The sequence below is a fragment of the Doryrhamphus excisus genome, linkage group LG16 (assembly GCF_037039965.1).
Source record: "Doryrhamphus excisus strain RoL-2023G ecotype Guam linkage group LG16, RoL_Dexc_Guam_v1.1, whole genome shotgun sequence".
NCBI lineage: Eukaryota > Metazoa > Chordata > Actinopteri > Syngnathiformes > Syngnathidae > Doryrhamphus > Doryrhamphus excisus.
This window is the reverse complement of record NC_136372.1, coordinates 17396295-17423705: the sequence shown is the minus strand read 5'-3', so window position 1 is coordinate 17423705 and position 27411 is coordinate 17396295. Positions and strand designations below refer to the sequence as shown.

The 27411-nt window shown below is 42.1% G+C and overlaps 2 protein-coding genes across 9 annotated transcripts in view; one reads left to right on the top strand and one right to left on the bottom strand.

Moving 5' to 3' along the window:
* Nucleotides 1–15336, top strand: part of LOC131102734 (RNA binding protein fox-1 homolog 2-like) — a 40715-nt gene extending 25379 nt beyond the window's left edge. For 3 of the 6 annotated variants that reach the window (XM_058048238.2, XM_058048235.2, XM_058048240.2), the window contains 9 exons: nucleotides 10–63; nucleotides 178–270; nucleotides 8939–9026; nucleotides 9234–9290; nucleotides 9623–9776; nucleotides 11454–11496; nucleotides 14284–14384; nucleotides 14469–14544; nucleotides 14694–15336. In XM_058048238.2, the coding sequence (XP_057904221.2) occupies nucleotides 10–63; nucleotides 178–270; nucleotides 8939–9026; nucleotides 9234–9290; nucleotides 9623–9776; nucleotides 11454–11496; nucleotides 14284–14384; nucleotides 14469–14544; nucleotides 14694–14738 (711 nt within the window). In that variant the 3' untranslated portion in view covers nucleotides 14739–15336. Of the gene's footprint in view, nucleotides 1–9; nucleotides 64–177; nucleotides 271–8938; nucleotides 9027–9233; nucleotides 9291–9622; nucleotides 9777–11453; nucleotides 11497–11942; nucleotides 11986–14283; nucleotides 14385–14468; nucleotides 14545–14693 lie in introns of all 6 variants that reach the window. The other 3 variants (XM_058048241.2, XM_058048237.2, XM_058048236.2) reach the window with 3 other exon arrangements.
* Nucleotides 15337–19514: 4178 nt separating this feature from the next.
* LOC131102737 (retinoic acid-induced protein 3) lies at nucleotides 19515–25902 on the bottom strand. 3 transcript variants are annotated; one of them, XM_058048244.2, is made up of 4 exons: nucleotides 25801–25902; nucleotides 21262–22384; nucleotides 20068–20123; nucleotides 19515–19915 (listed from the first exon to the last, which is right to left on the bottom strand). In XM_058048244.2, exons 2-4 carry the CDS (start codon nucleotides 22352–22354, stop codon nucleotides 19826–19828), a joined length of 1239 nt encoding a protein of 412 aa, XP_057904227.2. In that variant the 5' UTR covers nucleotides 22355–22384; nucleotides 25801–25902; the 3' UTR covers nucleotides 19515–19825. The 3 variants fall into 3 exon arrangements, with proteins under 3 accessions (XP_057904227.2, XP_057904228.2, XP_057904226.2); XM_058048245.2 differs by lacking the exon at nucleotides 25801–25902 and adding an exon at nucleotides 23569–23596; XM_058048243.2 differs by lacking the exon at nucleotides 25801–25902 and adding an exon at nucleotides 22970–23249.
* Nucleotides 25903–27411: the final 1509 nt, after the last annotated feature.

Below are 27411 nucleotides of genomic sequence, written 5' to 3'. Positions count from 1 at the left end.
TTTTCACAGCAATTTGGGAAGATTCTGGATGTAGAAATCATTTTCAATGAGAGGGGATCAAAGGTATAGTAATGTAATACAGTGTAATGTATTACAAAACTTGAAGCTTCTGTGATGATTTACTTCTGCACATGCTCTCATGACGTGTACTTCACTGACCGGCGCTGTGTGCCACAGGGTTTTGGCTTTGTGACATTTGAGAACAGCGCAGACGCAGAGAAAGCCAGAGAAAAGCTCCATGGCACGTTGGTGGAAGGTCGTAAGATTGAGGTAATTTCCCCCATCCGTGTCCGCTGCACTCTTCTGTCCTCTCTTCACTGCCATTTTAACTCTGTAGGACCACTGATTGCTAGATAGCTAGCACCCTCCCTTTTTATGTAATGCTCTCATGCAGCCCATTAGTAATCCCACTGCCTGGTTCTCTGTATTATCTTTGAAATTTTTTTCTTTTCTTTTTTCATTGTTTTTTTTTTAATTTGTGGTGAGAATGATTGGGGGTGCAAGAACACATTACGTAAGGCATGCTGGGGTACTTTTCCTCTGCAGCATTTTTTTTCCCTCTGGAAGCTGTTCCCTCTTCTGCTTCTTTGTGTAGCCACACTGATAGAACTTTTCACCAGAAATTGGAATGATGTCTTTGTGGTTGGCACCCGAGGGCACGAGGGGAATGCAGTGAAAGTGTAATGCATGGGTAGATTGCTGTCGGATGCTCTTAATTCCCTCCCAAGTGTACGATGAATTCTGTGTTCCCCCTTCTCCTGATGTTGCAGCTAAGTGGTTTTGACAAGCCAGTGGCTCCTGGTGCAACAGCAGCATGCCGGGAATCACAGCATTTACCAACGCATGTTCACTTTATGAGCCTTCATTCTTACCCGAGCGCTATACCTTGACATTTTATGTTATGATGTGATTTTATTGGATTGTCTTTTTTATTTGTAACTGAAGCATGTGCTGATATAAAGCAGCCTTCCCTCTGTGAGTTATCTGTTTTGGATCTCTTGACTCAGGTCACTCTAGGACAAGAGCTCTGCATGGGCTTACTGTGTTGGTTTCCGTGTGTGTGTGTGTGTGTGTGTGTGTGTGTGAATGAGTGAGTATGTGCAGTTCCTGCATGGTGGATGATGCTGGCTGGATGTGTTTTTTTTCTATTAGTCCCGTACTCCTGTTTTTCTGTTATTTTTGTGAATCAAAGATAGCTGCCTGCATCCAAACGGTACGGCATCCTCCGCCAGCTCCACCTTCAGTCAATCAGCAAGCTGAATGGATACTGATGGAGTCATTTTTCTCGTCCCTTGCATTGCTTTTTTTCAGCTGGTGTTTCTACCCAAATTAATGCATGAGGGTTGAGTCTAAATCTGAGAGTAGTTTGTTGCATGCTCTTAAGTGTAGTAGTTGTGTTGGGCTGTCGTGAGTCACGAAGGGAGAGGTCTGTCCGGTGTGTGCATGGGCTTGAAGAAACAAAAGGCTGGCACAGGGGCAAATCTTGGGTTTGTGTTTACACATTCTTCTTTGGACAAAAGGCTGGACACTTCTATTCGAGGCAGTGCTGTCTGGAAGTTCTCCTCTTTTTACAGGTGTTGCTGTTGTAAACATTTCCTTTAATTGGGCATCTTATTCCAGAGTTTGCTGAAGAACGTTTTCAGGCCAAAGGATGCCAGGATATAGGCCTCGCTGTTCACAAGCTCTGGAATATCGGTGCTGTTTACAACGGTTTTATGTAAATATGGGGTATTTGTTGTGTGTGAATGAGGCTTATACCATCCACTGGCATGAGTAAGTCGATGTAGCCTAACCGTGCATGATTAGTTTCCTATTGAGCTACTGTGTATAGCCTACGTGAGGCCCGGATCAGAGTGTTGGCATTCTCTCCTTGCATGTTTATTCTAGAACTGTTTTGTTGTTAGTTTTGGTGATGGTGATGGGGTTTTCGGTCAGCATGGAATGTTGCACCTGGGAAGGTCACGGTCATTGTCTGTTCATTGCGGTAAGGCTGACTATAGCTGCATTCTTAGTTGCAATGTTGAGCTATATATAAAGATAGTCAACATCACTGCTGACTTGTTACCACTTAGCGTGAATCTAACCACCATGCATGAATGTATAGCCTACTTGTAATAGATGGAGAATTGTTGCCCTTAAAGTGCTATTGTACTTCTTCTATGTCCGGAATAAAACTCTGCACTCTGAAGAAGTCACTTTCCCGTACACTTCCAATGTGTTCATGTAAGTGTCCCGATTACACCTAACTTTACCCTCTCTTGCCTCTCTGCTCTGATCTCATCACCATCACCCTGCATTGTCTGTCTACGGTACATATCGCCGTGTGCGAGTGCATCTCAGCCCATCACTGCCCGTCCGTCTCTGTGATTGTTTATGCTCCCACGTTACTTTTTTTTATGATCCTATTATGTCTGTAATCGGATGAACATCCAACAAAGTCAACAAAAAGTCACCTAAATCACTTTGGTTGCATGTGGTGTCGCGTTTCTTGCTTCCAAATATTCTACCTGCATGCTTTGAAATGCTTCAATTTTAAGACAACACACTCTTTGCCCATTTTTTTTTTACATTTAAATTTTTTTTTAAAGAGAACAGAAGATCCTACGTTCTTTTACATCTCTGAATTGGGCAGCTGTTGTTGTCTCCTATTGCTGTTTCCTGGTTGAATACGGAATATTGAGATAAGATAAGATATGCCTTTATTCGTCCCTCAGTGGGGAAATTTGCATTGCACAGCAGCAAGAGGATAGAATCAGTTAAGCAGTACAAAATACACAATATAGAAAAACAAGCCAAGTATTAACAAAAATCAACCAGAGTTATACACAATACAGTATGTAGATAATATGAAACGAGATGAGATATATGACCAGTCTATACACTGAGATCTTGCTAGTGAGTTAATATGAGGCATTATGGAAATACTTCACATAGAACTTAGTATATTGCATTTAGAGCCCTTAATATTGCACATGGAGGTTGGTCAGATATTGCACAGTCTGGAGGTGGGGTCTGGAGTAACTATACTGACTATAAAAGCAAGTATTACACATATTCCTATTGTTTGTTAAAAATTGCATATTTATAATATAATTGTATGTGTTCTTGGCCTGAATTAAGCATTTTCAAACATAAAAATGGCTAAATGAAGTCATGAATTGAAATACTAATAAAAGGCCAAAGAAATATTCTCCTTGTGAATGTGGTATTCTACATTGACCGCAAGGTAATGCCAGAATGTCAAAAACACACCCCAGAACTAAGCTAACAATAGAGTCCGATTACTAATTACTTCCTGGTCCACTTTTCTCTCATTAATTTCAGCTAATTGAACATTCATATAAAAGCTATTACACCATGACCACTCGTTTACAGACCCAAAGCCTTTAAATACTCCCATTTCCCGTTGTTGGGCTTTAACTTGTGTCATGCCGCTCCTACTGTGAGATATCGTCATAGCAGGAAGTGACAGCTCCTCCACAGTGCAGAGTTTTAAATCGGGCATTTGAACACAAGCGCTAGCGTGTCACAAATGGTGTAGCTCTGCATGCGTAATTTCATCCCATCGGGGGCTCGGAAGAGAGCGTAATCATCATTGCATGGGTATGTGTGGAGAACACCCCCGACCCCGCCCCCCCCACATCGACACATACTGTCGGGCACATTCGGCCTTCGGCTTTTGGTTGGCCTCATATACGTATACCCCTACCCCGAATCATTACTAACCCCTTTGTGGCTTTTTGTCGCAAATGTAATCATGAAACTGGATACATGTACAGTATGACATACAGTATGAGTATCCCTGTGTGTTTTACCAGGAAGAAAATGAGTAAAAAGGAAAGCCCTTTCCAACCTTGTCTTCCTTTATCTGTGTGGTGTACTGTCTTTTTTTTTTTTTTTTGCTTTCCATTCCGCTGACTGCCTCTACTTTGCTACTATATTTATTATAGTTGTCTTTTTTTATTTGTTGACTACATATTCTTTATTGCATAACCCTTCAAGTATTGCATAACTAACTATTATTCGTACGCTCACCTTTTATAATCTTACTTCTGTTGGCTATATTTGACCCAATCATTTAATTAACCTCCAGTGTTTGGGTTCATGCAAAGTTGGCCCAGCCCTCCATATTCCATGAACAAATTGCAGAATTATTTTCCCCCATTCATCAGTCTGATTGTTGAAATTACAGTAGATCCCCGCTCTTTGTGGGGGTTACCCTCTGGGACCACCAGCAAATGTCGAAAACCCGCCATTAACTTGACGTTAACGATTTTCTTTCGTTCACAATAGTGACTATTGTTATTATTATTATTATTAGATTCCACAACACGCCCCTTCTCTCTTCAATTGCCATTGTTCACTCGCGACACAATCCAGGTATAAAACGTATAGGGCACCACTAATGTAAGCTGATTTATGAACAGATCGGACTCGCGGTGTGGCCTTTAGCCTGGTTCATCAGACATTTAAAGCCGCGTCTAGATGATCTACACCGCTTGCCTGTGATATTAACTTCCTGGAAGTATTGAGGCCGGATTGACTTTCAAAGCTAGCCTTAAAGGACCACCGAGGTCATAAAAACTGTCGGCTTCCGATGGGCCCCTATTATTATCACATATTTGGTTCCTACCTATTGAATGAGATGCGTTTTCTCCCAAAACGTCCGCAAATTCGCCGGGTAACAAATCGCGACGGATGCGGGGATCCACTGTAATGCCCCGAGCTCCCATTCTCTTTCCTTCCTCTTTCTACTTCTTCTTCTTCTCATTGTTTCTGAGCTCTAACACTGCTGCTGTCAGGTTTTTGTTTGACATGGATGGTGGAGGCTATGACGTCTAGCTTTCTTTTGTTGCCTCGATTATTTGTTCCTTCATTTATTATATTTTTTTCTGTTTCCCTGACGACTTCTGTGTGTTGTTGTCAGTCTCCACGGTAACCACTCGCTGTTTCTGCGGCAATGGTAAGTTGAGTACAAACATTTATCACTGAACTGATCGCCTTTTCCACCTCACCCCTAAACCGGGCCTTTTTCTATCAACACGTACAGTCAAATTGCAGAGCTAGCATAGCACTCTTGTTGTTCTGTTATGATTTGGGGGGGGAGCATCAGCACACCTTCCATGCTAGACAGCTGTTGTGCGTATCATTTTACAGTCACAACACGGCACCGCAGGCGCACACACACACACACAAAGACACCGCATTCAGTCGTCTGGATTGTGTAACAGCAATACTTTCTCCACATGCCCGACCCCCCACCATGCCGTTAACACCTCACTGGGAATGATCGAATGTAATCACCCTCCTCTGTCCAAAGACACGGCTCTCCACAGTCCTTCCCGCTAAGTGATCCATCAGTGTATGAAGTACCCATTCTCTTTATGAATAGAAATCACTGCTGCGTACGATTTTCTTTCAGCGAATGCCGACCCCCAATTTCTTCCTTTTACTGGCCTGCCTGCATTTTTTTACACGCTCGTAAGTTTGACACATGTTAAAACGCTGACTTTCACAAGACATTTCTAACCTCCATATGCATAAGGAAGGCTTTGTTTGTTGACCCGATGCCAACATGACATTGGGATGCTCTGAAAACAACTTCAACATTTCCTTGTCCCAATTTCATGGAGCATGCTGCATACAGTAAATTAGGAATAATATCTTTTTCTTTTTGCATTACTGTATTATTCTAGTAATACCTTTTGCAATATACGGTAATCCCTCATTTATTGCGGTTAATTGGCAGACTATAAGTGAATTTTTTTCTTGAGTCTTTATTGATACATGGAATATGTTTACAGTTAGAGCATAGAACACCTTCTAAAATACATTTCTTAACATGATTTGAGCCCTCTAGATATGAAATAATAATAATAATGATAGTTACCTTTACACTGCCAATTTAGTAGACATCAAGACCCGTACTCTTGTGTGTCGCTGTAAATGTGTTCCGATGCCAGAGGAAATAAGTAAGGGACGGACAGGAAGTGGCATCGAGGGTTCAGAGTTGAGTTTTAGCCTGGCACAACAGTAGATGTGTTATGGGGTACTGGATCTGTTGTGAGGTCATTCAAACCTGCAATAAAAGCCTTGTTGTTGCGGAGATGAAGTCTGGTGCTTGTGTGTCTCACCAAGCATCACCAGAATATTGCATATCATTGTCTTCTGAATTATTTATATTAGTACATTAGTTTTAGTTAGCAATTTTTATGCTTGGAAATGCTTACTTTAGGCTAAAAATATGTCAAATCTGATTATATACGCAATTTTTTTAATAACAGGTCATATTCGAACCATGAAACAGCATGATTTATTTATTATTTTTAAAACCCAGAGAGTGAAATCGCAACGAGGGATTACTGTATATTACATCAAAATTCTGCCATGATTGCATTTCTCCCAAAAAACGTCTCGACTAACGATGATCTAACGACGAAGAATCCTCTTAAATGAAATCTGAAGTCGTCTCGTGCTCCCTAATCAAATCACCACCCGCATCCCTCGTTGCTGTTTTTTGGGGTTTCTCTGGCGCTGACATTTTGTGTTCTTTTTTTGGTTTGTTTTTTTTGTAGTGAATTGTCTGTGTATTAGTAGTTGTAGTGGTAGTCGTAGTGTACTGGTCTTAGTTTGTGACACACAGTTCTCTTGCCTGGCACAGTGTCCCATGTCATTTGATTTCTCTCCTTTTTGGGAATGAGGATTGCTCTCTCTCTGGTTCTCGGTCTCATCTCTCGCTCTCTCTATACCATCCATCCTTTTGGTGCTCTGTTTCTCAACCCACCATGAGATTTTGAGGAGAATGGTCACCAAATCTAATGGCTTATTTGAATGATGCACCTTCATGTATATATTTGAATTGAAACATGTTTTTTTTTGTGTTATTTATGTCAATATTATCTTTTTTCCTCCCCTCATTTTGTTCCGATTTTTGTGTATGGACTGGCTCCGTCTCTACTTCTCACCTGCATCCTTTCCACTTAACTCACCCGTTTCCATTTTTGTCTCATGTATTTGTTGTGGGAGTGCTGCGATTGTTTTGATTGGTCTCTATGCTGCATCCGACGCTTGCTGATTGGCTGATTTATTTCTTTATTTTGTAATCTATATATCTATATATATAATTTTTTGGTTTATTACTCACTCTTGGTCATGTGATGCGCCCATATTTGGCTGCGTGTAATTTCTGTGTCATATGATTATTGATTTTGTAAAACAAATGTTTTTGCACCCCCTTTTACTCTCCCTTGTTATCGTTTGTTTTTTTGATTTGAGGTGTGTAAACCCCACAAATTTGGTTTTATATGGAATTGTGATTTTTTTTTTTATTTTGTCCGGGTGTGTTGATCAGGCTGGACTTGGAAGGGCGTAAAGGAGGACGGGAAAGTTTGAATGTTTAATTAACCTTTAACATTTTCAGATTTCCCTTCCATTTTTGGTCTCTGTTGATTTGCATGTCTTCCTGTCACTTTAGCCAATTTCATGGATTTCACATGAAACAAACACAGCTACATTCTACGCAGACGTAGATGATGTACAGTAATCCCTCGTTTATTGCGGTTAATTGGTAGGGATATTTATTTCGTGATTTATGAATTAAATATTTTTGTACTTGGAGCTTAGCAAATTTGTTTATGACCTTCTAAATGTAGGATTTGACATTATTAGAGCCCTGTAGACATGAAATAACACCCCTAAAGTCACCTCTGGGCCGTATTCAAACAAGACACTATTTATTAATATGGTGGTTTTTGTATTTGAAGCATAGAAAATGTTTATAACCTTCTAACTGCAGGTTTTAATATTAGAGACCTCCAGACATGACATAACACCCCTATAGTCACCGTCACACACTTGTATTATGCAATATAGTATACATAAAAACAGAAAATAAGCCATTTAAGACATAAATAAGATTTAAATATGTTTCGCTGACTGGTTGGTCGGACAGGAAGGGATGTTGGGGGTTCACGATTGAGCTTTAGCTCGCTGTGGGTTATGGCAGTTGTTAGGGATTATTGCACCTAAATGAATGTTACAGTAACATTACTGACACCTAGTGTCCAGTTTAGAATACAACATATCATCTTCTGAAAGATTTGTATTGTTATACTTGAAAATGCTAAAAATGCTAATCGCAGGCCGTATTCAACCACAAAGCCGTGATATTCAAAGCGAGGGATTGCTGTACTATGATATCCGATAACTGTCCGTCGCCATCATAAAACATCTCAACTTGTATGGAAGTTTGCATTGATTTGAAAATGTTCCGCATTAATGCGTTTACGCCACTCAAAACGCCTACAGCACTCGCATTAGCCAAGCTAGCCAAGCTAAGCTAATTGAATCATTTGCCACTGACCTTGTCCTTTGCAATGAGGGAAATACGAGGCAAAGCTCATTTCCATGTGAATGAAGCCAGGCAGATAAAGAACATGACTCAGTTAGGGAGGCAATATGGATGGCGGTCCAGCCCATTAATGGTCTCTAAATGGGAGCACGCAAGATCTCCCGTTCCTCAATCTCTGTCAGGCGCACACACTCTTACCCCTCCGTCTTGCTTAAAGGTCATAAATCCCAAGATTGCGGCACGGCCGGATTTAGGAGCTGGATTCTCCCCTCTTAAAGCCCATCAAAGGCAGATGAGGATAAATTAGGGTAGGCTTTGAAGCTCGGAGAAGCGGCGAGATAATCAGCCATCTTGGATTGTGGAGCCTCCTTATTAGGCTGAAATATCTAGCAGCGTGCATTAATGCGTGCGGAAAATGTCCCCCCCCCCCGCTCTTAATTGCATGACGACTCCCCCCGTCACCGCCGCTGTCCCCATCTTCACACACACAGAAATACACAACACAGAAATGTGCATTTGATCCCAACTTGAGTGTCCGATTCCGAATCATTTGTGTCCAGCTTTGACCGTGTGTCCTTCCATTGCCAGGTGAATAACGCCACCGCCAGGGTGATGACTAACAAGAAAATGGTCAGCCCCTACCCTAACGGAGAGGCGCTGAGCACGCTGCCTTACGGTAACAACCGCTTTGACTCACTAATGATGGAGGCGCTTGCCTTTGCCCGTCTCGTAATCCAAACAAACTAGTTTGTTGTCTGCGTCACCGGCTCAGCTACAAATCCGCAACGCTTGTAGTCTTTTGGTGTCTTACTACGCTCTTCATGAACTCCTCCTCCTCATCTACTGCCTCACTGTCTGCCCTCCTCCCCACTGTCATTTTCAGCAGGGTGGAAATTGAGCCCAATGGTTGGGGCTGTGTACGGACCCGAGCTCTATGCAGGTAAGGCGCCATCGCCCCCCCCCCCCCCTCCCCACCCCCCGAGGCACACGGAGAACCTCAGTACTAATTCTCTATTCTCCCCCCCCCCCCCCCCCCCCCCCCCCCGCCATACACACCTTCCGGTCTTGACTTGATATTAATGCACTGCTTGCTTAGCACTTGTCCCCCGCTGACACTTATTCAAATGAAACCCTAACGGCAATAGTAGAACTCTTCCCTTCTCTGTTTCACCCCAGGCTAGGGTGCCATGTCTATATATATATATATACCCCCCCTCTCTCCCCCGTCCCCCTCCCTGCATCGCTATACATCATCTTTTCCTATCTCTCCAGTCCCAGGGTTTCCCTACCCTTCGGCGGCGGCGGCGGCAACGACGGCGGCGGCCGCGGCCGCGTTCCGCGGCGCCCACCTCCGGGGTCGAGGGCGGCCCGTCTACAGCGCCGTGCGAGCGGCTGTCCCTCAGCCCGCAATCCCCGCGTACCCCGGGTGAGAATTACACGCAAACCTACATGCAAAAAAAGTTGTCGACCTCGCAGGTTTTTTTTTTTTTTTTTTTATTTAGCCGCCCACTCGAGCCGCACAATCGTTTCCCCAAATTAAGTTTGCTCAGGTGTTTGTTCAACACCGCTGTGCTCATGCAGATGCACAAACACCCCCCCCCCCACCCCCCACTAGGAAATCAGTGTCAGTTGGCCCAGCAGCTAGTCAGAGATTTGGCTTGAATAGAATAAACACGGATACTGCCATCAGTGCATTTGCATGAACACACACACGGGACACATGCAGCCAATCACGCACAAGCGTTTGCTACTAATTCACCTTTACCGCCCCCCCCCCTCCCCACATGACGCGCACCCCGCATGTTCCTGTGCTGCGATGGCTGCCTAAAGGAGGGTGCGTGTCCACTCACATATAGCAATCAAAGCTCAACTGGCTGCTTAAGATAACATTTTTGTTGAGTTAAACAAGATGGAAATATCCTCCATAGTCACTTCCAAACATCATTTTCTCTTCAAATGCTCTTCAAGGTGGCCTTCAATTTGTTCCAGCGAGGCGACAATTGAACCGCAATTTTGTTTCCATTTTCCACGCGTGTAAACTACCAGTCCCATGAGTTGTTTTGCATTATTATGTCTCCAATGTCTTGGTTGGAGCTTATAAGGGCGATTTGTAAACACCTGAACAAGCTCAATCTCATAACTTTGTTCCACCTTGTTCTGGAGCTGCTGACATAGATGTCAATAGATGTTCATCACCAGGAAGTGGCGTTTGATTCACTGCTGCTCACAGGGTAGCTTTCGAACAGGGGTGTCCAAAGTGCAGCCCGGGGCCATTTGCATTACATTATTTTAAGAAAAAAATGCAAAGCGCTACATTAATTACAATAATTTTACAAGAATACATTGAAAATATTAAAAGCAAATATAATATATATATATTATAAGTCCTAGAGTTACAAGAATAAAATTGTGATAATATGAGAGAAAATAACATCATTTTAGTAGCATGTTGAAATAGTTGAAATATATTATATATATATATATATAATAAAAATTTAAAAATGTAAAAAATAATAAAAATTCAAAAAAAAGTCATAACATGACATACAACAAATCAGTTGTAATTTTTTTATTTGTTGCAGAAAAATTTAGGTTATGTAAAAATATTATGGCAATATTACTAGGAAACAAAAAAATAAAAAATTGGAAAATTAGGTTGGGGAAAATGTATAATATATTATGGGAATAAGGTCAAAATATTCTGGCATTAAAGCCATTTTCTTGGAAAAAGAAAATGTACAAAGATTATATTTGGGAAAAATTTAAATTAAAGATAAATATGCATTTTTCTTCCATTGAAAATGTTTGGACACCCCTGCTTTAGACTAATCCACCTGGTCTTTGTAGTACTATGCTGCCCCCTATTGGCCTGGAGTATGACAACAGCTTGTTCAGGTCTACAAATTGTGTTTTGTAAATGAAAGTTTAAGTCCTTCTGCATGCTGCATGGGTGTGAAATAACTCTCTCTCTCTCTCTCTCTCTCTCTCTCTCTCTCTCTCATCCACCATGGTTTTTTGGGATTGTGCACCACTCTCGTTTTTGCACCCCTCCATCTCTCTCCACACGCCTCCTCTGTCTCCCCGTGTTCTGCCTCTCTCTCAGTGTGGTGTATCAGGATGGGTTTTACGGCGCTGCAGACTTATATGTAAGTAACCTCACCTCCCACCAGCACACGCTCTGCCCCCCCCTCCCTCACAGCTTCCTCCTGCTCTTTCCCTCCTGGGTGTGATTCAGCATGTTGGTCCTGTCATTCGCAACACAGAGCTGCCTGCGTTACTCGGTGAACACGATCCCGCTCCTAACTCATTTCAAACATCTTTTTTTGGGGGGGGTTAAATCCGTGGGGAATCCTGAAATTGCCCCCCCTGAGATGGGGTCAAACCAGGTTAAAGTGATTAGAGAATAAAATGAACGAATGGGAGTCCGGGAACACCGCTACTAGTGCTGCTCTGTGGGCGGATGAAGCGGTGTGTGTGTGTGTGTGTGTGTGTGTGTGTGTGCTCACCTGGCGGCGGGCGTGTGAACAAAAAAAAAAAAAAGTGTGCGCGTGTGATTCCGGCTTGACAAGAGCTGTTTCTGTTCTCTCTATAGACTAGTGTTTCAGGACTCAGTCATTAGTCCCAGGTTGCCTCAGGTAGGGACAACTGAACACCAAACCCACGAGTGTGCATTTGCTTTCCTCTGCTCCCTCCTACGACCTTGCAGTCACCTTCTGATCTGGTCTGGAACGTGTCTCTTTGTAGATGTTCCACTGCTTACAATTGTGCTTTTTTTTTTTTACTAACTCACTGAAATATGCACTTTTTTCGATTTGTGGGGAGGGGCTTTGTTTCTTTACTAAACTACTAAATAGCCTTGATTTGTTAAAAAGAGAGCCTGATCTCTTTTTGTCAAAATTTTAAAAAAATAATAATATTTTCAATGCAAACATTTTCTGTCCTTCCTATGAAATAGGAGGTGACGTTCACGGCAGGGTGTGGCCCACCCCCGCTCACCAGGGCCTCAAGTTAAAATGGAGAACACGGGTCTCTTTCTGATGGTTGCTGAAGCATGTGAAAGCTAGCTGCATGTTGGACAAGCTAACAGTTCCTCCCTGTCCTCCCGCTCCTCCCTGTCCTCCCGCTCCTTTCCACTCACCCACGAGGCCTTGCTGTCCCGTCAATAACCCAAATCTTCGTCACCACCGAGGGTGCTGTGGTGCGCCGTGCCTTTCTGGTCCCGGTAGCTTCAACCAACGAATAGCTTTGGGTCTTGATTTGGGTCACGCATGCAGAGTCAGTTTTCAGTGTCGGCATAGGACTGTGTGTGTGTGTGTGTGTGTGTGTGTGTGTGTGTGTGTGTGTGTTTGTGATCCTTTTTCCAAGTCTGCCCCCCCCCCCCCCCCCTGTTTTCTTTGCTCTGTCCACTGAATCCACACAATAACAAATGTTCTTTATCAAAGATGTATAGTATCCACTAGGGCTGTCAAAAATAACACCAAAATAAAAACGGTAATTAAATTATCTAATTTTGTTAACATTTTTCGAGTGACTTGACCATGTGGCAGGAAGGGGGCAGCCATAAGTCGACAGTACCTACGTCGGCCATGGCATTGCCACTGTCAATGAGAATTGAAAGGCTTTTTGTGGAGTTCTTTCCACGTTTGATCAAAGTTACTTACGATTTGTCAGATCAAAACAACAGTCGCTGCATGACTGCACAGTCCAGTTTGGACAGACTGTCTGCTTCCGCACTCAAAGCATCATGGGAACTGTAGTGTACTGTAGCATGGCTCAGGTGGTCATCTTTCAACCTCAAGGTTGCAGGTTTGATCCTCCGTCCTCCCGTGATCATGTGCTATCAGTGTCAAAAAGCGTTCAGTGCCTTGGAGGGAGAAAAGCAAAAGTCTTATTTATGTCTTACATGGCTTATATGTCTTGTATATTGGAATATAAAGGAGATATAGGGATGTTATTTTATGTCTAGAGGGCTCTAATGTTAAAATCGGCATTTTGGAAGGTTGTAAATGAAATGCTGTAACTTAACTTATCACAGTCCGAACTAGAACCAATTACCGTATTTTCTGGACTATAGGGCGCTACGGAGTATAAGTCGCACAAGGCTAAAAATGCTAATTAGGTAGAAAAAAATACATGAGTCACACTGGAGTATAAGTCGCACTTTTGTGTGTAATTTATTTTACACACTATTTGACCAAAACAGACATTACGTCCTCTTGGAAGCGAAGTTCTATCAATAAAATAATATAGAACATGCTAATAAGTGTAAGATATGCTAACACAATGCTTATTTAGCTACACCAAAAATAAACATAAACAGAAAAGGTGTCCAGTGTTTATGTAACAAACAATTTTTTCATGTATAAGTCGCTCTGGAGTATAAGTCGCAGGAACAGCCAACCTATGAAAAAAAAGTGCGACTTATAGTCCGGAAAATACAGTATATACGATAAACGAGTGATTACTGTATATAATAGTTGATATAATTCATAAAGTACGGTAAAAATTAGCACATTTTTTGACACAAATCACAGTGATGAATCCCGATTAAATGGAAAGCGGTAATTAATCCGATTAAAAATGGTAATGGTTTGACAGCCGTAGTATTAATATGAACCTTTTCACTTTATTTAGCATATTAGCAACGGAATTGATTAGGGTTCCATTCCATTCAGTGCGTCAAAGCCACTAAATACCACCGCATAATTGCATGGGTTTTTTTGTGTGTATTTTCTGGTCATATCCTAACTTAGAGACTAATACGCTACATATAGGCTATATATATATATATATATATATAAGCATCTGGAAAGCAATATAGGATATAACATAATACCGTCTTACATACTATGTCACACAGTAGTAGTCCCCCCCCCCCCCCCCGGAGACCTTAGTCATGCTCTCTACGTATGTACGTGTGTGTGTCTCCCTAGGGGGGCTATCCCGCTGCCGCCGCAGCCGCCGCCGCTTATCGCTACGCTCAGCCTGCGGCCGTAACCGGAGCAACCGCCGCAGCTGCCGCATACAGTGACAGGTGAGGACGCCATTGGGCTATCACTCCTGAAAGAAATATCGTGTGTGGGTCGTTGACGCACGCTGAATCCCAAATCCCTTCCAGCTACGGGCGGGTTTACACGGCCGATCCTTACCACGCTTTAGCCCCAGCGGCTGCTGCCTACGGAGTGGGAGCCATGGTGAGAAAAGCCGTACATGAGCATCATCCTGAATATCTACGTTCGATCCCTTTATGCTTTTCGCCGTGCCTTAGCCATTTCCTGTTTAGGAACGGTCCAAGTCGGAACGCTGTTACATGGCCTTGTCGTGTGTCTTGTGTGTCTTCCAGGCCAGTTTATACCGGGCGGGATACAGTAGGTTCACTCCATACTAAAGCCACAAACCACATCCCAAGATCCAAGGAATTTCACATCTCTCCGGAAGCCCCTTTTTTTTTTTTTTTTTTTAAGCTCATTGTTTGGCAGACGCACCCTTTCCATCTCTCTGCTGTCGGACTGCAGTGACACCCCCCCCCCCCCCCCCCCCCAACCAACACCCCACTTTTTCTTCTTATTGCCACATCAGCAACTCTTTGTGTCTGTGACGTGGCACGTTTTGTCAACGCTAACTTTTTAGGAACACTATTGGATCCGCTAGGAAAGAGAGACCCGTTCCTGCTTGATCTTCCTACACTACAAAGTCCAAATCCTTAGTAAATCCACTCCACTCCCACGGTGTCCCCCAGACAGTGGCGGCGTTTGGCACTGTGGTGCATTCATGAACCTCACTTTCATCTCCTCTGTATAAAAAAAAAAAAATGTAGGAATTTTTTTTTTTTAAGATGGCACGGAAACATGGGAGCTTCTGACTGACAGGAACCACTAATTGTCCCAGTCACACCAAAAACAATGAATGGCATGAAACCCTCAAGTTATGCTGGGATTCCCACGGGTGCAAGGAACGTTACGTTTAAAAAAAAAAAATGGGAAAAATTTTTTTCTTCTACATTACCTCAGTTTTATGTCGATCTTGTTTTTGTTGCCATAACTTGATGTCCGCTTCAGTTCGCCTTTGCCACAGCAACACTAAAAAAAACAACGGACGTGCGCCCGAGTTGCCGGCCCCGCTCAGCATCCACTTGGACACAACACGGTGGCGTCCCTTGTGAGGCTGACGGAGACCACATAGGAAGGTCAGGAACTGCATTCTGGATCCCAACTCCGCTGGATTGCAGGCACGTCCATTTGATCCAATATTTTGGAATTTTCTTTATTTGTCAGTATTTTCTGGACACAGTAGTCATTTTTGTAGTACTTTTTTTTCTGGCAAGTCTTATGTATTCCACCTGAGTATACTCCCCATGTTATTATTATTATTATTATTATTGCTCTTTGCCTTTTGGTTCCAAAGATTGTTTTTCCCAAGGAAGCACACTTTTAGACTCCATGAACTTTTTGTCTGTGCTCAACTGCTTGTTTTTATTTGTAAAAAAAAAAAAAAAAAAAAGAATAATAATCTCTGCGTTGAAGCCGTATTTTTCTAGATGCTGGTGTCAGACACATTTCCACGGTGGTCGGCCCCTTTTTGGAAACCTGCCAACAAAACCCGGGACGCATGATTTTTTTTGTTCGCGGCACCCGCAAGGTATGCCGGAATGCGCACGTGGGTTGTTTGTTGGTTCGTTGGCAACGGTTTTGCTGCAGTCGGGAGTCATGAGGGACGTTCCGATTGGGATGGAGGAAGAAGGCATGAATATTGGGATGGGGTGGGGGGGGCTCATGGACGACGGAGCGTGTGAGGATGTTTTGTATGATTGTGACGCGTGTGCAGTAAGTCTTTGGAGTATTTTGGTGCACTCTTTTTTTTTTTTTCTTTACTTCATCCAAGTATTACCACAAGTGTTGCTATGCATGCTTATGTGAGAGAAGGGGCGGACGTCGGAGAGCTTTTCCTTTGTGCATGACTTTAAATCTTTTGTGCTGGAGGATGGGGAAGGGAGCAACCATTCCCTGATAGGAGGTGACAGGAATGGCGAGGGAGTGAAGTTCTTTTAAAAAACAAAGTAGAAGTATCCGGGGTTTATCTCTGTTGTGTGCCTCTGAGGTCGTCATGGTAATCAGCAGTCATATCAGATATGTTGGAAGTTTAATTTGGGATTTCCACCTCCCACGCACCCCCCCTCACCCCCCTTGTGGGTTTCCTTTTGTAATAAAAATGATAACAGCGATGAGTCCGGCCCACTGTGGGACACTTCAACTTTTTGCCTGTCGGCGAAAACATAACGATTCCGTTTCCGACTCCTACGCTTCTTCTTTGACGTTTAAGACGACAGACGCCAAAGTAGCCCACAGCCGGGTCGCTACTCGTTCTCTGTGAACTCTGACCCCCCCCCCCCAACCCCAGCCCCAGCGCGGCCTGGATGAAGTGTGAATTGCATGTCTGTCGGAGCTGCTTTTCCTTTTGGCTATGTAACGGATTCTTTTGCCATCCTTGTATCTGCCTTCTGTTTATTCTCCATCATTATTATTGAATGTATATAATAAACTGTTTGGTTTTTATACCCTTCTGTGGAGATGACTGATTCCTGCTCGGCGATGGGAACGCCCGCGCTCGTTTTTCATGCCGTTGCCGCGCCAGAGGATAAAGGATGCAGCAATCTTTAGATTACGAGCATAAATCACGTTTGTCGACGTTTCCCCACGTGACTTAAGGATGATCTATGGCGCCCGCGGTCTCGCACGATTAATACGGCTGGTCTCCCTCCACTTGGGGGGGGGGTAATTTAATCACGTGTGGTGCTAATGGCTGCAAATGTGTCGGAAGTGGCGGGAAGCCTTGCATGGCGGCTAATTGCGCTAATGCATGAGAGCACAATTGACAATTAGATAGCAATGATCTCTGACTGACTGGAAGGGAGAAACTGAATTGATGGGGGGGGGGGCAATGGGACCTAATGAATTGACCTATTTGCAATGGCGGTGTGACAAAAGCAGGGAAAGCAAGCAAACAATCACCAGCAACTTATTTGGGCGATGAGATGACTACCAGCTAAAGAGGTCTGATGCTTTTCTAGCTCTTCATGGAAACGTGAAAGGCGAACTGATGCGGCCTACTATTGGTGTGGCAACAGTGCCCCCTGGTGGTTGCTTGGCTTCACTACACTTCTATACACACGTCATTGGGACAAACAAGAAAATAACCGTACAATAATAAATGTAAAAATATAAAGATAAATAGATATAAAGATAAGACGTTATTTCTGAAGTCATGATACAAATTAAATCAAACTTAATTTTTTTGTTTTAATTAAAAATAAATGCTGTCTGAAATATTAAGCAAAGAAGCTGTTCACAAGAAAAAAAACCTTTAGTAGTATAATGTTAAAATATTTTTAAAAAAGCAAAGAAACAATTTACATTTTGGAAAATATAATTGGGACAAAGTTACATTACAGGAAGAAAGTACAAATATTATGGAGGGTCCATTAAAAGAAGCAAAACTACAAGACGTTGAAATATTTTGTTGAATTATAAGACAATGATTAATTTTTTTTTACAAAGAAATTCAAAATATTACGCAAACAAACTGGTACCATAACTTATTGGACTCCAAAATACGTTTCCACACACATTGTAGCATAACGAAATAATCTAGAGGAATGTTATTTTTTGAAGTCTTAATAACAAAATGAGTTGAATTAGCTTGTAATAAAGTTATTTATAACGAGAATAAAATGTACAATAAAGTAGAAATATTTGCAAAACAACCTTTTTTGGGGTGACTGAACGATCTTTTCTTTATCTGTGACGTCACAGCAAGCCGGGCTTCCTTATATGGGCGTTACACGCTACATTTGAGACACCCTTGTTTTACATAAAGCAGCCCGCCAACAGAGGCCGTGGACCAGTACCGGAAGTTAATGGTAAAGACGTTATCCGTGATGACGTGAGACTTACATATTCCATCTTCCTTGTCTGCCCCTCCAGCTTTTGCTCTGCCGTCCGTTCTCGTCTCAGCTAAGCAGTTTTGTCACCTTCTGATTGACGGTTTCACACCTCCTCCATCACCTCGGGCTTCTTTTATGTCCTAAAATAGCTGACATGGGTTAGCCGTGTAGTTTATTTCTGATTGTACTCGAATACCCACCAATCCACGCCCCCACGTAGGTCACCATGGGGGGGGGGGGGGGGGGGGGGGGGGGGGGCTAACTTTTAAAAGCAGTGCTCCCCAAACAGTGAGTCCAAAAATCCAACAATCTTTGGAGAGATGCTAGCGTTACTCTGGCGGACTTGCTAACAGTGTCACCCAGTGGCCGGAAATGGAAGTGCAGGACAGAAGGCGCTACAATGAATACAGTACTAACCCTAAATATGAATATACTGTATAAACTTCAATTTCATTTAATACCCTTACCGCACATATTCTAAAAAAAATTGCTTGTAATTCAAGGAATACGTAAAATCATAATTTTACAAAAATAAACTGGTTAGGAAAAATGGCATTTTAGTAGCATAAAGGGGGAATATTAGTCATGATATGAGTAATTTTTTAATTTAAAAAAATAGCCCTTATTTCTAAATTGAAATGTATTTACAGATAATTTAATCCAGTTATTTATGAAAGTGTCTTATTTTCTAATTGTTATTTTGTCATTGCGCGTTAATATTTTTGACGGCCTGGTGGTTGGTAGTTGGGGACATCCCCGGAAAATACAAGTACTTACAAGATTCTTTTACCTGAGTGACTTAAAAACAAAACGAGCACTATTACACACACTTTATATACAGTGGATCCCCAATTATTAGTAGATATTACATATTTTTTTGTGGGGAATCTCGCTTGACAGACACTTGGGATGTCCTACAATTATCGTCCCGATATTAGCATAAAAATTTGATATTGTTTGATATCGGTATTTGATTTTTTTCCCGATCACGAAGACCGAAAAAATGCTGTATTCAACACGTGTTGATTCCACCGCGGGCGCTATGTCATGCTACACGTATCGCTAACGAACGATATCGGAAATCGAGAATGGACAATATCGGCATATCACTTCACAAACCAACATACCTCACTCACGGTGCATCATCACACGTAACACAGAATGTAAGTGTACCACACCGTGACATGATGCTACCCAGCATGCCTTGCGGGTTCTAAATGCTTCTCATTTTGCATGTTTCCGAAACCCTCGTAATACGTGTGATGCAGTTACATTGTGTGTTCCACATGTATTTTTGTTGCACCGTGAGTGAGTGAGTGGGTGGTCTCAGACCGTAACTAATCTTCCATGTCTTTGAGTTGCTTGGTTGACTGGAAGACGACTTCTTCCATCCATTTTGAGCGGCGTTTGTCCTAAATGAGAGTTTTATAGCAACATTTTTGTCCCTACGTAAGATTTCGAACTGCCTTCCGTTGCCAAATGCCACATTATTTACATCAACTGTATATCGAGTTTAAGTTTCTGGTGCTCGTGTTTCAAAAGGGTCCATAATAATCATCATATGGTTCTCCGAAGTTGGTGGTCTGAGGGCGAGGAATGCTGTAATCTTTACTGGGGTCAATTTCCTGCAACACACACACACACCCACACACACACACACACATACAGTATATAAAACCCCAGTGCAATTCCCGGGTGATAAATGATGGTGTCATAAACAAAGGTCACAGCGTTGAGGTAGATGAGAGACCCTTCATCCTAAAGCTTTATTACTCACCGTCATGGAGAATTCGGATTCATACGGCGATTGTAGCGATGGCTCAGCCCGCCTGCCTGGAGGGAGAAACACGCGACTTGACTCGAGAGTGACTCGGCAGGCAAGTTCCTTGATGCTTGGGTATCGATAAGGTTAACATTTAATTATGGTATTATGGTTTATATGTTATGTCTTATGGTTTCTTTATTTTCTCAAGCTGCAATCAGGGGCACCAACGTTGCTGCCGCCATGGAGGACATTAGAGTTGGGGCTACCCTGGAACTACGAAACCATGTCAGTGGAGGACGGCCTCTTCGTTCACGATGATGACATATTGAAAAGTGGCCATTTTATTTTTTATTTACATGTCACTAATTAAAATGTACAAATAAATAAAACAAAATATTTTAATAGTTTGTTTTATTATATTAGAAAGTAAATATATTTAGCAAGATTGTCATTTTGATTATTTTATTAAAGATCAATATTAAAAAGTAAATACAAACAAAAATATTTGTATTTATTTTTAAATGATTAATTATATTTAAAGAAAAAATAAATACATTTAGTAAGAAAGATTATTTTGTTTTTATAATTGTATTAAATATTCAAAAGTTAATATGTTCACTATTTTTAAATTATTTTGTCTCTTTCGTTCTACTTTTTTTCTGATTACGGAGTCTCCACAGTAGATATTAATATTATATAATAAATTATTTTTATTACTATTATTTATTATTTTCTAAATTATATACACACAATTTAATATTATTCTTTAATAGATTATTATGATTGTTATATTTTTGGTTACTTATTTTTAAATTACTTTTTAATATATATATATATTTTAAAACAATATATTTTTGACATGCAGTATATAATAAATTATTATTATTTTATTACTATTATTATTTATTATTTTTAAATTATATACACACACACAATTTAATATTATTCTTTAATAGATTATTATGATTGTTATATTTTTGGTTACTGACCTTTAAATTATTTTTTAATATATATACACATATATTTTTTTAAATAATATATTTTTGACATGCATTAATTCCAAGAATTCCTTTAAAGTCAGCAGTTGCCTTAAAAATTGGAAAAAAAATAAACAAAAATTATATATATATATTTCAAAGATCTTGTATGTGTTTTTGCAAGTGAACTCTTCATGTTCATGTTTGGTGGCTCAAACTTGCATCTCACCTCTTCTGCTCTCCGCCTCGTTCTCGAAGCTCCCGTTCTCTTTTCCCTCCTTGGGGCTGTTCGGGTCCGGGATGTCCACACCGGGGCTGGTCCAGCCGGCGAAGCTCAGAGGTATCTCCTTAGACTTGGCCTCCCCCCTGCAGAGGAAGGCCATCTGCGACAAGCCGTGTCCCATCAGCAACACCCAGCCGTTGGCGACCAAGGCCAGGGCGAGCACCGGGTCGTCCCATTGCGGCCGGCGTTCCAACTGAGCGTTCCCCCTGATGAGCATCGTGATCCACGCCACCCAGATGCCGGCGGAGAGTGACAGCGTGAGGAAGAGGAGCACTGCCTGTTGCCGGCTCTGCTGGTGGGTGGCGCCGGCGTAGTTGTAGCTGTACGTGAAGCAGGAGCGGCACAGGAAGTGCGCCGAGAGGATCAAGCTGATAGCCAGGAGGCACAAGACGTAGATCTGCAGCATGACAAACTCCTCTTGTCTGTACATACAGGGCATCTCATCCCTCACCAGGACCAGGATCAGCCACTCCGAGGCGATGATCACCTGAACGATGAAGAGCCCCACCGCCATGCCGGCCTCTCCCCATCCTCGAGCGGCGGCGAAGCCCAGCAGAGCGAGGCATCGAGCCAGCAGGCAGGAGAAGGCCAGCGAGAAGAAGACCCCGAATAGGAAGATCCTGGTGGGGCAAGTCTCATGGCTCAGGCTGATGATGAAGGAGAAGGTGGTAGCGAAGATGCCGGCTGTGGCTAACAGGAACATGGACATGCAGGCCACCGTGCTTCCGATGTGGCTACGCTGGTGCCGGACGGAGATGTAGTTCCACAGAGACCAGATAAGGAGGCCCAGCAGGAGGAGGAGACTGAAGAGGAAGCCAGAGGCGGCCAGGGCCTCCAGCACGATGCCCCATGCCGCTTTGCGGTCACACAGGTACCTGTAGAGAACATTGAGGCCTGCTCCGCAGCCTGTAGCAACCTTGGCGGTGTAGTTAGTGGTATTCTTTTCTGGTGTTGAGTGACATAAACCTGGGAGGGGGGCGTAGAAGAGGAGGACAGGAAACGCCAACTTGGGCTCCTTTGGGAAAACGGATAGACTCATTCTGCTCCCAAGATTTTGTACTTTTTCAACCTGGAATGAAAAACATTCATTTCCCTTAATGACAGGATAAACAGGATACTTTCAAAATATAGTCATTAATTAATCATGCTGTTGTGTAGTTCCATACGGCCTAATGTTTTTTTAATGCATTTTAATAAGCAAAAGTTTTGCCTAAATTAAGCATTTTCAAGCATAAAATACCTTATTGAAGTAAAATACAAATAAATATAAGGCATTCAAACCTCATTCAAAGAATGTAGTACTCTACACTGGCCACTAGGTATCAGTAATGTTACATTGACGACACAATAGCCGCCATATTGTACAAGCCACTACAAAAAAACACTGATTTCCATTTGGCTGGTATTCAGGCTGATATCTGCTATCTGTTATAACGACACTTAGTACAAGTACATTTAATATATGTGGTAAATTTTACAAAGCCGTGTATTTCAATTAGCATGAAGAAGGCACTGTATAGCCAAGCTAATATAAAATCGAACGAGAGGACAAACAACGCATAAATATGTGAAAATTGTCTTTCACGTAACAAAAGTCAAATAATAAAACAATTGAAATATATTATCATAACTGTAACAATGACGACAAACTCACATTTCACGAATTATATGACTCCGTTTACCATCCGCCATTGTTTCCGCCATTGTTTCAATCAACACACTTGACTAATCAGTGTCTCACGCGCAGGCTGAAGAAAAAGTAGTTCCCACCAACCTCATAATATTTACATGAAGATCGGGAAAAAAATTAAAGATACGACTGTGTTGCTGTTGATATTCATAACCTAAAGTATCAAAGTATAGACAGTGTATTTTGAGAATCGATTTTAGTGCATAAAGGTCTGGTAAAGGGGGGTATCGATATTTCAGGATCAATCCGCGCGTCACTAGAAACCGGAAGTACAAATACAAACAAGGAACTATCCGGCTGTTAACGTCGGATACATATTTATGCTGCATATTTACTTTAATTATGTGTACTGTATTTGGTAAAAGTGTAAAAGTGACTATATTGGTGGTATGTGTAAAAACACGTATTTAGAAGGTTTTAAACACGTTTTCTATGTTCTACGTAAATATTCCGTTTCTAAATAAAGGAGACCAGTCCAGGGTGTAACCTTCCTCTCGCACAAAGTCAGCTAAGAAAGGTTCCGGGATAAATAACAGTACCAGTAAATTATAATGGTTACATACCAGCTTCTGTTACAATCATTTCAATCTTGTCTTCCTTTGTGCACCGAATGTACAACAAATTTTATACATACCATGTCACAAAGGTATCAAAGGTATCAAACATTCATGTTAGGTTAGCATCAGGGCGGTGACATCACTTCCATCATCATTTATCATTATTATTATCAGTTGTTGTTGCACATTTTTATGAGCGGGGACTGTTTTGACAGTGCTGGAAGTTAAAAATCTGTTCTGTGTTTGTAGACGGTGACTAATGAAAGCACGTGTGGAGGTATAGGACACGGGCATGCCACAACCAGAACAAAAATGGTGGACATCGGCGTATGCTATTGCTTCCACTGTGCTTGTGTTACGCTGTGTTAGTCCAAAAAAAAACACACACATGTAACCCACAAGTATTAGCCTTGCATGCATTTGTTTTGAAGGCTTTAGAGAACGGTATCAGCCGTTGCCGGCCTTGTAAATGTATCTTCATTAATCCGCTGACGTCATGTCTCGGTTCTTTTGTTCATGTCGTGTAACACAGTCCTGACATTGTTGAGGAAGGGTTTGACAGTTACCAGAAAGGCAGCAGACGAGGGGGGAGGACATAAACATGTCACAACAAGCGAGAACGGAAAAGAAACTGCACTGTAAAGCGAGTATCCAGACAAGATGGATGAATTCACACACAGACACAGGAGAGATGTTCAGATGTTCGGCCCTGATTGGAGAACCATCGCTTCCTCTCAGCTCACAACACGGCCTTTGTTCCGAGTGTCACATTTTAATGTGACACTTATTTGCATCGTCGCTGCAGCGATATTACTGACGGACTGTCAAATGTTACACGTTAGAGAAGGGACGTGAAGTTTCAGGGAACTGCTTTAATTCGGTGGTTCTCAACCAGCGTGGCTGCGGCAACCGCCATCACCCATCGGTGAACTGCTGTAAGTCAGTGGATCTCAACCAGCTTGACTGCGGCAACCGCCATCACCCATCGGTGAACTGCTTTAAGTCGGTGGATCTCAACCAGCTTGGCTGCGGCAACCGCCATCACCCATCGGTGAACTGCCTTAAGTCGGTGGTTCTCAACCAGCTTGGCTCCGGCAACCGCCATCACCCATCTGTGAACTGCTTTAAGTCGGTGGTTCTCAACCAGCTTGGCTGCGGCAACCGCCATCACCCATCGGTGAACTGCTTTAAGTCGGTGGATCTCAACCAGCTTGGCTGCGGCAACCGCCATCACCCATCGGTGAACTGCCTTAAGTCGGTGGTTCTCAACCAGCTTGGCTGCGGCAACCGCCATCACCCATCGGTGAACTGCTTTAAGTCGGTGGATCTCAACCAGCTTGGCTGCGGCAACCGCCATCACCCATCGGTGAACTGCCTTAAGTCGGTGGTTCTCAACCAGCTTGGCTGCGGCAACCGCCATCACCCATCTGTGAACTGCTTTAAGTCGGTGGTTCTCAACCAGCTTGGCTGCGGCAACCGCCATCACATATCGGTGACACGCGGACACCCAAATTGTGGGAAGAAAAAAACCTTCTCAAACGTTATTGATTGATTATTATTGTGAGCTGGAACGGTGAGAACGGCAAGATTGTCATTTTGATTATTTTATTAAAGATTAATATTAAAAAGTATGCAAGTAAATGCAAAAAAATATGTGTACTTATTTTTTAATTATTATTAATTATATTTAAAGAAAAAATACATTTAGTAAGAAAGATGATTGTTTTTTATAATTTTATTAAATATTCAAAAGTTAATATGTACACTATTGTTAAATATTTTATTTAATTTTTTTTCTGCTTTTTTCTGATTACAGAGTCTCCACAGTGTATATTAATATTATTAATATTATATAATAAATTATTATTACTATTATTTTACTATTTTTTTTTTTAAACCAGCTGTGTGTCGGGCAAATGGTGTGTTAAGCACCTGCGCGATGAACACAGTGGAGTGGCAAGTGAATAGCACAGACATTTTGCCAGTTGAGAATCACTGCTTTAAATTGAATGATGACAAGTAAATACATGATCACCATTATTATATATCATATTATATTATTATTATATTGAATGTACTTTAACATGAAAAGGGCAAAATATTCAAAATACTTCCTGCACTAATAATGCATAATGCTACTTTAATATCTCTTTTGTCCATGTCAGTCAAAACAAAGCATCGTTATCGTTTGCATGCAACTTTTCTACGATGCAGAAATAGCAAAGTTGTGACACTTACGTTGTTTTAAAGTCGACTTTCGCAGGAAACACGTTGTTGATGCATGAATTGCCCGCCTGGCGTGTTCTCTTACACGGAACATGTGTCCTTAGCAGGATGCAAGGACGCAACGTGCGGGAGCTGCTGGGAGCGGAGACTTCTCACCTGGAATCTCTACTGGTTGGGCAATAGAAGAGAAACCTGCATCCTGACTCTCTCGGCTATAGGTGGGGCTCGAACGCTCACATGGAGGTGGGTGGGGCTGTGGCGGTACACTCTCATTCTTTTCCCACAGGAATTTTAATTTCTGATAACTGGAATTCCAAGGGCAAGATTTTGCCGTTGCAAAGGGGGGTCCGCAACAGTTCCTGTTTAATCATAGAAACAATGGCGATGTGATGAAATGAGCCTCGGGGGCCTTTTCGTGCGGAGAAAGGAGAGCGCTGACGTCTTGTACACGCCCGTACGTAAGGCCTCAGCTCAGGTCCGGACAAGTAGGAATATTATGGGGTGTGTTTGCTTCCATCCCAGCACTCTCTCTCCTGCATAAATGGTGTAGATAAACTGTCATGTTCGCGTAGTTATTTATAAATCTCTCAAAGCTCAGGAAATGATTTACAGCGTTTATTTTTAATGCGCTATTTTGTGTCTTTTTATTTTAGTCTTTATTTCAGACTTCCTGCCAGATGCCGGAGCTTTATTTTGAAAAGGAATGTAACCATAGTAACAGAATGTGTGGGGGGACATCATTTTGATGTTGTTTTTGTGATTAATTACACTTAATTACGGAGACGGTGAAAAGACATGACGCAGACAAGGCTTCTATTTATACGTAACAGTATACAATGTGCAACTCGTCATCCTTATGCTTTTTTTTTCTCGGCTTAGACTGCCCGTCTCATTGTTTACCTGTCAGATATATCTTTGTTCATGGGGCAAAGACCCTTGTGCTCCAGGAAGTCTGCCTAGCAACAAAAGGAAAATAATCCAATGGGATTTATTGAGCTGAAGAAGACATTCCAAGTAATAAAATCACGATTCGCTCTCTGGCGGTTTGTCAAAAATACATAAATTAATATACCATCTCTGTTTTGTGGTTGCCTATAATTAGTATCTGACCTAAATTAAGGATTTTCAAGCATAAAAATGACTAAATTAACTAATATAAGTTGTTTGGAAGAGGCATTGAAAAACATGTTGTGATGGTATGTAGTATTCTACATTGGTCACTAGGTGTCAGTAATTACATTGATGAGATTGCGCAATAGGAATGTAAAGGCTCTGTTTAAAAGGTGGGCTGCACGGTGGACGAGTGGTTAGCGCGCAGACCTCACAACTAGGAGACCAGGGTTCAATTCCACCCTCGGCCATCTCTGTGTGGAGTTTGCATGTTCTCCCCGTGCATGCGTGGGTTTTTTTCCGGGTACTCCGGTTTCCTCCCACATTCCAAAAAACATGCTAGGTTAATTGGCGACTCCAAATTGTCCATAGGTATGAATGTGAGTGTGAATGGTTGTTTGTCTATATGTGCCCTGTGATTGGCTGGCAACACGTCTCACGCCCGAAGACAGCTGGGATAGGCTCCAGCACCCCCCCACTGCAACCCTCGTGAGGATAAGCGGTAGAAAATGA

Excerpts from the sequence above, each read along its gene's own strand:
- LOC131102737 (XM_058048244.2), bottom strand. The coding sequence starts at position 22,354 with ATGAGTCTATCCGTTTTCCCAAAGGAGCCCAAGTTGGCGTTTCCTGTC. Across the intron at positions 20,124-21,261 it reads CGAGGCGGAGAGCAGAAGAG|GCAGGCGGGCTGAGCCATCG; the intron begins GTGAGATGCAAG and ends TTCTCCCTCCAG. Across the intron at positions 19,916-20,067 it reads AATCCGAATTCTCCATGACG|GAAATTGACCCCAGTAAAGA; the intron begins GTGAGTAATAAA and ends TGTGTGTTGCAG.